The following is a 10,705-nucleotide window of genomic DNA, read 5'->3' as shown; positions in this document are numbered from 1 at the left end:
TTGCATCCGCGCCGGCTATACCGCGCGTCGAAGGCGAGACGTAACACTGGCATAAATGACTGTGTTGTTTATCTCCAGTCGCTGATGAGGCTGATGCGTGACACCCCTAGTTATTTTTGCTTCATCATTTCCTCGCATTTTTTTCCTGCGCTGTTGTCCTTTAGTTTTATGCGTTACTTTTTTGGTGTTGTTTGTGTGCTTTATTTCTTTGCTTTCTTGTAATGTATACTTTTTTGCTGTTGTTTCTGTGCTTCTTTGCTTTCTTGGAATGTTGTATTGTCTTACATTTATTTTACATACTTAGTTTTGCCGCTTTTGAAGATTTTTGTTGTTTCCCCACTCCCCTCTGTAATGCCTCGGCACTTGAAGGCATTGAAAATAAATAAAATGGTTTGTTCAATTACAGCAGAATGGTACCTCTTAAAACTACATGGAGATAACCAAAGTAATGTTCACCAGTGTAGCAAGGGAACAGCAGTTCACAATTGGTAGTGAAGTGCTTGAAGTGGTAAAGGAACACGTCTACTTTTGGCAGACAGTGGCCGCTCATGATCGTGAGAGGGAAATAACTGGAAGAATAAGAATGGGGTGAAGTGCATATGGCAGGTTCTCTCGGATCATGAATGACAGTTTACCAGTATCTCTCAAGAGAAAAGTATACAATTGTATCTTACTGGTGCTCATCTACAGGGCAGAAACGTGGAGGCTAAGGATAACACAACTAGGTATGGAAAAAAATGATGGGTGAAATGAAACCGGAAGCGGGCGTAATGGATGAGGGAACAAACGTGGGTTAATGACATCTAGTCGAAATCAACGGAAAGAGATTCGCTTCGGTAGGGCATGTAATGCGAAGGCAAGATAACCGCTGGTCCTTGGGGGTAACGGAGTGGATTCCAAGAGAAGGCAAGCATAGCAGGGAGCGGCAGAAAGTTAGGTGAGTGGATGAGATTAAGAATAATGGCCGCGTTTGGGCGAGTTGGTTTTCCATGCTGAACGAAAAAGCGCAAAAAACAAGGACACAGAATGAGACAGACAACACGAGCGCTTACTTCCAACTTATTTTATTTCATGCCAGAAGCGGAATTTTATACTCTCGATAATGTCTGCAAGGCATTATCACAGAGTAGTGAAAGATAACAGTCATCGAGCGACACATTTGAAGATGTAAGATAGGACATCTCTTTTTGTGACAACAGAATTGACGGAGCACTTACGCAGTCATCGCCAGCTCGCGCTATCTCCAAAGCCTCAAATTTTTCTCGCGTAATTTGACATTTGTTCACGTAAAGGACTTTGCACTTGTGCAACAGAAAAGAGGGTTGTCGTCCTCTCTTTCACAAGTGCAAAGTCCTTCTCCATGTGACAGAATATTACATTATATAAACATATCAAGAATGTTTCGACATGAAAAAGTCGTACATTTTTTATATATCCGTCTGCCGCTCCATGTTTTCCAGCAGACGTTCTGCAACATCAGCAGATTGACGGCGCCTTTTTTCTTCGTCGCTCCTCACGTGGTGGCTCAGGATCATTGGCATAACACAAGAAAAGAAGCCACAAACTTTAAGAAAGTTCAGAAGAGGCAGCCAGACTGGTGATGGCCAGTGCAGGCGTTTCATCAGAGCTTGGATGAGCACTGGAGACATTCCCAGGTTGCAGGCTTTGATGTGGCGTGCAGAAATTCCCAAGGTTTGAAGAGGTAGGCTAAGTAAGAATGCAGTGCAATGGAGAAAAGAAAACAGGACAGCTCGACCATGCAAATACTGCTGTTAGCTACAAACCACCCCTCCAGCCGGTCATTCAGCAGCACTGCCATCAGCAGCACTGCCGCCTTGGGCCGATGCAATGAGGCGCGGTGGACTTATAATCGGCCGGCCGCTCATGCCGTCGTCAAGCAGCTGGAAGTATGGCCAGTCGAGATCCCCATCCTCACTGCCCACCCCAGTCGGGGGATTCTTGAGCTCCTGGAAGCAAAAAGCCTCGAACATTAAGCTTATTAATGACGACAATAGTCCTTAACATCTGGATTATCGCGCCATGAGAAAGGTACATGCACAGTTTGCATAAGCATATCACGTGATATACCAGGTCGTGGTCCAACTTGCCTTGTATTTGCTCAGCAAATTGAGCCACTTTTTTCTGCACTGCTCTGGTGTGGCACCCCAAAGCTCAAGCTCCTGAATGATTCGACTAAGAAACAAATGTTCACAGGTAGATGTTTCTAACACAAAACACGGCAATTCCGACAACAGTTGAGGTTCAGGCTTTGCTGCCCCATGGACTAAATAATGGCAAGTACTTGTTGCTAGGTGTGTTGGTGCATATTCAGTAAAGACAAAGGAGCGTAAAAATGCGAACACGGACGAAGTGAGGGAGGAGGACGAGCGCTATTCCGTTCCTTCACTACGAGTGTGTTCGTTTTTTTTTCGTTCCTGTGTCTTTCTTAAATGAATAATGGAACAGCTAGGATATTCCTCTGTCAAGTACCTATCATATGTGGCCACATCACCCTCACTAAGTGAACTCGTATGCATATACTATCGCAAGTGAGCGGTAGAGTTTATGCGCTGTGCTGCTGGAGGAAGGCGTGTATTTATTTACTACACACTGCGAGTCGCAGCTTTCGCGCACGCAGGCGGGGGCTTTGCAGCAAACGAAAAGGCAAAAAACACTACCTGAACAACAGAAAACGCCCGAGAAAAGAAGCGATGTACAAAGAATGAACATGCATACATCAGATTCATTGCTCGGAGCAAAGTATTTTTGCCTACTACAGGACTGTAGTCATGGGACGCACACACGCTTGCTTTTTGTCGCACCACTTACAGCCAGGCTTGTTTAGAAGAATTCCGCTTCCCCGTGAACAGGGTCTCCGATTCAAACCGCTTCGCGATGAGCCGCTTTGTTTTTTCTTCTGAGGCTGCAACCAAAAAGAGTTCGATAAGGCTACCATACAGTAGCAGAAAAAACATGGATGCGTGCCCTTAAAGGCGTCCGCTGTGGACCCCCGAGGGATAGGGAGGTGCAAACCACAGAAACCAACTTTTTGATCTAGTGCGGAACAAAACGTGCAAAACAGCTTGGATCGTCAGATTATAAACGCACCAACAGCGTTCATTGCTATTGCTTGAGCAGAGATCTCACCGTCACGATTTCCTCCCGCGCGGTTCACACACGTGCGCGGCTATGGCAATCGTAGGTCCACAAAGACTGCTTTATTGGCTACTAGTTCTTATAAAAATTAGCATAACGGAAAAACTCACACTTAAAAGATGATGCGTCTCCGTGCTCCGGTGCCCGCGAAGAACACGGCTCGCTCCGCTCCACACGCGACTGGTCCAGCTGCTCCGCTGAACCCGCCGCGGTGACTCCATGGTTATGGCGCTCGGCTGCTGGCCCGAAAGGCGCGGGTTTCATCCCGGCCACGGCGGTCGATCTTCAATGAAGGCGAAATTCTAGAGGCTCGTGTACTGTGCGATGTCAGTGCACGTTAAAGAACCCAGGTGGTCGAAATTTCCGGAGCCCTTCACTACGGCGTCCCTCATAGCCTGAGTCTCTTTGCGACGTTAAACCCCCATAAAATAAACCAAACCAGCTGCTCCACCATCTTTAGAGTGCAAGTTAGCCTGCATCGATGTTGACTTCGGCGAAGCAGTGTTCTTGGACGGCTTCGTGAGAGTTGAAACGCGTCTCACAATGGCGGCTATCCGTCAAGCCATCTAAGTAAACATTTACTTGGGAGTACTGGAACGCACCCACTGCTGCCGTTGTAACCCAAATGGCTGATGTAAAGCTAAGACAGTTATCGCGCCTGTGAAAACGCGTTACGCGTTAGACAGCCGCCGTTATACCCTCTAAATTGCTTCTTCTAAATGGTTTGTACAAAGCTATTACAGCTTTCACTGTTGAAAAAAAAAGTAAAACTGCTCGTTCGTGACACGACTCGAACCTGCATTCTTGTGATCTTATCCATTAGGGCACGCAGACTTTTTTTTTCTCTGCGGGCGTAAAGAACTAGCTCCATCGAACGTTACGGCACTGAAGCAAGCCATCCCCAGCAGGCAGCTCAATTAATCGCGAGAGGCTGCTCGCAGAGAGCAATCTGGGTAGCAACCCAAGTCTCGTCGATGGTAGCACCTGCCATAGAGCGGCAGCTGCGCATCGCATGACCACTGCAACACTCCGCCAGGAGTGGCTGGAGGGCTGCCAGGGATCTATGATTGTAGTGGAGGGAATGGTGTATACGTAGTGGAGGGAATGGTGTATACGTGGACATTAACTCGATATTGCTATCCTGCTATCTGTGCGCACTGGATCTCAAAACTGGAACCGAAGTGCAAACCAAACTGCTAGCGAACATAATTCGCATTTTGCCTATAGTTCCGCAAACCGACCATCATTTTTTATTCTGCTTTCTTATCAATTATTTTTAGACGAGAAAATAATTACACTATTAATCTCTAATTAATCACCCCCGCAAATTGAAAAAGAGAAACACTACAGAGACTGTTCACTACACTCGAATCAGTGGTAATAATAATAAGAATTGGTTTTGGGGGAAAGGAAATCGCGCAGTATCTGTCTCATATATCGTTGGACACCTGAACCGCTTCGTAAGGGAAGGGATTAAGGAGGGAGTGAAAGAAGAAAGGAAGAAAGAGGTGTTGATGTGGAGGGCTCCGGAATAATTTCGACCACGTGGGGATCTTTAACGTGCACTGACATCGCACAGCACAAAGGGCTCCTTAGCGTTTTGCCTCCATAAAAACGCAGCCGCCGTGGTCGGGTACAAACCCGGGAATCCGGATCAGTAGTCGAGCGCCATAACCACTGAGATACCGCTTTTTTTCTTTATTGCCGACTTCAGCACGTCATTTACAAACCAATCCACGCGAACAACACAACACAGATGCTAAAACTACGTCACCCGCACTTGGGGTTACGTAAACACATTAAAATTCGCTCATGAGCCACCACTGAGCCACCGCGGCGGGTCCGAATCAGTGCGAAAGCTTGGATTTTATGCTAACTAGAAGACGACAATGAGCGGGCAATGACGACGGACGGAGCAGATGGAACATGAAGACACTCTGCAATGCACAGCATGAGTGTATGGTGCAGCTTACCACTAGGCGTGTTCGGCTGGGGCGAGAGCCTAGTTCACAATGTCGTTCCATCATGCTCGTTTTCCAGAGGCTGTGTAGCCCAGTCAGAAAGAACATGTTTAAAGGTTCACCAACAAATGGCAGTGCAGTGGGATAGCGCACAAAGTGCGCTGTGAAATTACGTCTCTTTTTTTTTCAATATCCGTTGCAAGATATCTCAGAAGTGAACAGCATCGTTGCAATCGATGAAACAAAGCTCAGTCATTTCTGGAGTATCACAAAGGTGGCAATTAACCATGGTAACCAAAATGGCGTTTTTTCTAACCATGTTCTAACGGGCAATGTCTCGCTATAAAGGCTACAAGAAACCTACTGGAGCAGAATGATTTTTCAGCTAAAGGAATTGTATGCCCAGACTGAATTTGAATCAGAGTGGCAACCACACCTAGTGTTGTGTTGTTCATTACCTTGTTTCTAGTATGTTGTTGCTTAGGTCTGTCGTATTACGATGTAACAGTGCTGTGCCCTGCGTCGCCTCTTTTCTGGTTCTTGATTTTTTAGGTGTGTCGTATTATGCATTGTGTTGATTTGCTATTGCTTTCTTCGTGGTTTGTACACAGTTCATGTACATGGAACATTGCTTCACTGTAATAAATATCATGTTTAAAAAAAGCGGCGATAGCCTATAGTGGTCTCGTGCAGCGGCTTTTGAAGCTAATTTGTTCGCGCCGCCATGGATTCGACTCCCAGTCGTGAAACTTGATGCGTTTTTTCTGCCTCTTTTATTTTCTGTGCGGACCTTCATCGACAATAGTCGATTCTGCTATAAGCTCTGAAGCTCCGTATTAGTGCCTGATCATATAACGTTAGCTAATGATTCGCGGAACAGCTCATAATTATTAGTGCCAACAATTTCTGCCGCAAAGTGGTTCCAGCCGCGTGAGGTTCGCGGCAGGAATAATTGGGAGAAGCATTTAGTGCGGTGTGACACAATGCCGACATTGTGAAGCTGACCAGTGCGATGAGTTAACATAGATTGGCTCAAGGATGAGGTAACCACGTATAGAGCGGGATGATAGTGCAACTTGTGGAAAAGGGCAATACGGAACTCTTTCATACGCGATTTCTGTGATGGGAGGCAGTAAATGTGCTCGCTGTGTGGTAGCAGTTAGCAAGAATAAAGCGTACTCAGTTATTTTGGATTATGGTCCCATACCGGTGTAGCATACTCAGGTTTAGATCATATTAATGTTTTATATAGCAACAGTTTCAAATCAGAAGGAACATCACAAAAGTTGTGGTGTAAGTATCCTAGCACCCGATTAGTGTTTATATGGGCTCGTTATGCTGTTGGGGTGGAAGCTTCTCTGGATATATGCATGGCTTTGCATTTGTTATTATTCCGCTGCATTAACTGCTCCTTGCACCAGTTTTATAGGGGTAAGGTCAGATTGAAGTAAAGCAATCTCGTTAGCGTTCGTTATTTCTTTAAAATTGACGCAAACATCACCGAATAGCTTAATATGATAGTTCACAAGGAAGGGGAGATCATTAATGTAAATTAGGAACAGTCAAAGTCCAAGAACTGAACCTTTCCGGACTCCTGAAGACACCTGTGTAAAACTGGAGTTGTAATAAGGGGTGCAATTACTCATTTCATCCAGCCGAACGCAGCCATACCCCTGCAAAGGAAAGGTATACAGCTTTCTCAGAAATTTAGTACTTAAAGAAAAATTCGTCCTGCTCCCGAGTCGAATGTTTTCGAAAAGGCTAAGAAAATATATAGTCACAGTGAAGTTCGCGGCGCTATTCAATGTTTCCCGTTTCGGTTTGCGGAAAAGGAATGCCCATTTTCTTTTTTTTCTGGCCACTGCACAGCGGCAGAGAAGGGGTGAGTCACATTCCTTACCCAGCCCGATAATGGGAGCCGGACAGCAGAGGATTTCGAGAATACCGGAAAGGGCAAACCCCTCCAGTGGTGTACACGTTAGGTCGGCTCGCACGCGGCTGGTCCATTACCCCCTGGCTGGTCTCGAGGGGAGCTGCGCTTTTTTTCGCTCTCCCCCCTCCCCTCTCTGAGACCAGTCCTGGCTCGCATGTCATTGTGCACATTCTTGCCGCCAGGTGGGCGCACGCGTGCAGCGACGAGGAACCATCATAATCCGCACGCGTCGCGTGAGGCCCGTTTCACATGCATGCGATTTTCGCCTGCGACACTGCGAATTCTGTCGGTATGCGACTGGGGAGGGCCGTCGGTCTAGTCGCAGACGGCTTGCGATCGAGTTCCACCCGGTTGGAATTCAGTCGCAGCGTCGGTTTGTTCGCTCTGCGACTGACCAATGGGGAACATCTTAACGTGTGGTCACGTGCCACCGCCGCCGGCACGTCTCGGCAGTTTCAAGCAGCGCAGCAACGTAATTGTTGATTAATACAAAATCATTTATTCCATTAAAACATGTGAAAGGTTTTGTCATAACTAAAAACACGCAGAAAAATAACAACGTCGACACACACCCTGCTGTTTTAATATTGCAATTAATCAACGGTTGCCTATGCATGCATCAAGCAACCCTGTGTGTCGCTCCAACCGAATTCGGTGTGTCGGTGTTGCATGTGAAAGCAGTGACCGAAAATCGCACTGCGGCTACACCGACTCACCGAATATTTTCGGTCCAGTCGCATGCATGTGAAACGGGCCTGACTTTTGTTCCATGTCGGAGGCAACGCTGCTCAAAGCTTGGGATGTCTTTTGTGGTGCTCGTTGACAGTTTGAGGCGCGTTCAACAAGGCATTCTGCAGACAGAAAGAATGACCGCTCCTGGGGAAGGGACAGGCGAGAGACGCGCTTTGTGGGAGAGTCTGCGTCCGTCGGTCTACAGGTACGAACACACTGGCGGAAAAACGCGCGGCAAATCGCTGGCGGCACTATTCGCGGCGCGAATGGCACGGTCACATCGGCGGAGGAGCTTTGCGCCGCCGCGCAAAGCTCCTTTCATGCCAAAGCGGTCGAGGTTCCTGTTGGTGGCTTGTGGAGGAGCGCGCGCGGCTCTGTCACCACCTCTGGAAGGTAACTTTGCTAGGAGCCAAGAGGTGGCGACACAGACGCTCCCCACGTGACTAAGCCGGGCACCCCTCATTGGTCTCCACGCCCCGCGGCACGCGCCAAGCCGCCGAAAATGCCTCCTCAACCCATCCTCTGCGCGGCAGATCAACCCGCCGCCGCGGCAGGTTTCGCGGCACGCGGCTCCCCCCCGGCGGCGTGCCGCGCGCGTTTTGCCGCCAGTGTGTGCGTACCTTGCTGGGCATGATGACAGTCTGTGAGAGACGGCGCCCTATAGATAGGCCTTACTAAGGGTAGACAGCTCGGCTAGTTGGTTGTTTGCATTATTATGGAACATGGTACCAGTGAAAGAGACAAGGACGAAGGCAGAAGACAACACGAACACCGGACTTCAACTGAAATTTACTGCACACTTGAGGGATCTTTATATAGGCTCCGTGCGCTGCAGTTTGGTGCGCGCAATTGGCGCCACCTGGTTAACAGCGGTGGCGAAAGGCGGACGCAGCCGACGCAGCTCTCTGGTTCAGTTTGCAGTGAGCGAGGCGAGCGGTGAGGTGTTTCGTTCGAAGGCGAAAACAAACTTGGATAATTATGGGTGCTCGACCTACTGCTCTGTTTAACAATGTCACAACAGCTATAAAAACCCTGCAGCAAAAGGTACCGAATATATTGTTACGATGAAGTGGCAGTGGAAGACGAAGTGGCCTGTCGCGTGAAAGGACGAACGAAGAAGAGGAGGTTAATGCAGCTCGCGGTTCGTGTTGGTGCTCCCTGCTAGGAACTTTTTATTCTAACCCCCAGCACTTGTAAATAAATGTAAATAGTATTTCCCCGTAACAATATTTTAACACTTTCTTTGGACATCAGGCATGCTCGCTCACGCACAGAGGGTCTGCTGGAAATGAGTACACTGTGGAATTAAATTGATGAGTGTGAACTGGGAAAGGGTTGACACTGACTAGGGTGTTTTGAACGTGTCATCATTGGTAGGAGTTGCTTTAGGTCTTTATGTAGAGGGAAGGAATGCGCCCAGTCAGTCACAGGAAATGGTCTACGGTGAAGTTTTTGGAGCTAGCATCTTAAGTTTGAGTCTTCGTTTGTTATGCTCATCTGTGGTTCAGCGAGTCAATTTTGTTTCTAGTTTTTTTTGGTGCTTGTGTGTGCTGTGGGAGCGACGTCGTACTTCTGAGTATACTTATGTTGTTTTCACATTGTTTCACCTCAGGTTTTGTGTATTTATTTGAATCATTTTATTTCCTACAGTGGTTTAAAATTTTGTTTCCTTATTTGTTACTTTTCTGAGATCTCAAATCCTGTTCTGGACGAGGGAAAAGGAAAATAGAGAGTGGTTCAAATTTCCCTATATAAATTTCTTGGATTTCACCACATCGCTAAGCCCTTAAATTCTGGAATTAATATTTTGATTTTAATGAAGTTTATCGTCCCAATGCAACTCAGACTATAAGAGGCGCAATAGTAGGAGGTTCCAAATTATTTTAACCACTTGGGTTTTTTCAACGTGCACTGACATCGCGGACTACGCGGGCCTCTAGGATTATGCCTTCATCGAAATGCGACCGCCGCAACCAGGATCGAACCCGAGTCATTTAGGTCACCAGCTGAGCACCATAACCGCTGAGCCACCGCGGCGGCCTTTCTAGAGTTAAGTATTTACCAAAAAAAATACGACCGAAATAATTCATGTAATTGGTGCCTTCACGAAATCCCTGAAATGAAAGTCCTCTAACTGTAGAAGATACTTAGCAAGAAACCCACCGTATTTTTGTATGCTTAGAGCTATGCTTCTCTGAGGGGAATACACAAAGTAAAGCAGTGACGATCGTGCAGGATGTGGAGCATTATAATCTTATATGCGTAGAAAGTGCGTTTTTCGCAATTCTAGCCGACCATTCACATAGTGGATGTCACAGTGGGTCTAAATTACATAGCTGATTTCATTATCTGAGTCAATCAGAGACTTGTTTCTCAAACTGTAAAGATACTTAATTAATCTCAATAAGGTCAATTGCGCTGCCAAATATTGCAGTGCCGTCGGGACTGCAACACAATCATGGCTGCTCGGCATCGGTGATCAGCACAACCTGAAAGCAATTGAAACTAAACGTACCAGCGGTGACGCCAAGGCTTTCAATGCCTTGAAATCCGCAGAGAAGCAGGCGTTGACTTAGAATAGCATCGCGGTCAGTGCTCGTCTGCTATGCGGCCGGGCTGACGCTAACGCACCGGCATGGAGGAAGACGCAGGCCCACCACGGCCAGCATCGAGGAGAGCGCGGGCTCTCCCCTCGAGAGACCGGCCGTGACTGAGCGTCCGGTAACGCCGCGAGTGCCGCGAGGCGGCGCTGGCGATGTGATTGCTGCTGGCGCCACCATACCAGCGCACGGAGCCCATACGGAGAAGCACCGCTGTCGCCACCAACCGTTCAAAGCTATCAACACACGCCGGTCCACAAATGACGAATGCATCTAAACAAAACAGACGCAAATCAACCAGCTGCGTACAAGAGCACATCGCA

The 10,705-nt window shown here is 47.5% G+C and overlaps 1 protein-coding gene across 1 annotated transcript; it reads right to left on the bottom strand.

Annotated features, from left to right (window-relative positions):
- Positions 1 to 1,799: 1,799 nt before the first annotated feature.
- LOC144119536 (uncharacterized) lies at positions 1,800 to 10,451 on the bottom strand. The gene is made up of 3 exons (XM_077652122.1): positions 10,414 to 10,451; positions 2,109 to 2,193; positions 1,800 to 1,967 (listed from the first exon to the last, which is right to left on the bottom strand). Exons 1-3 carry the CDS (start codon positions 10,449 to 10,451, stop codon positions 1,800 to 1,802), a joined length of 291 nt encoding a protein of 96 aa, XP_077508248.1.
- Between the last annotated feature and the right edge of the window lie 254 nt (positions 10,452 to 10,705).

The sequence above is a fragment of the Amblyomma americanum genome, chromosome 2 (genome assembly GCF_052857255.1).
Source record: "Amblyomma americanum isolate KBUSLIRL-KWMA chromosome 2, ASM5285725v1, whole genome shotgun sequence".
In the NCBI taxonomy this organism is placed as follows: Eukaryota; Metazoa; Arthropoda; class Arachnida; order Ixodida; family Ixodidae; genus Amblyomma; species Amblyomma americanum.
The sequence above is the reverse complement of the archived record's forward strand: the minus strand, read 5'-3'. Positions and strand labels throughout refer to the sequence as shown.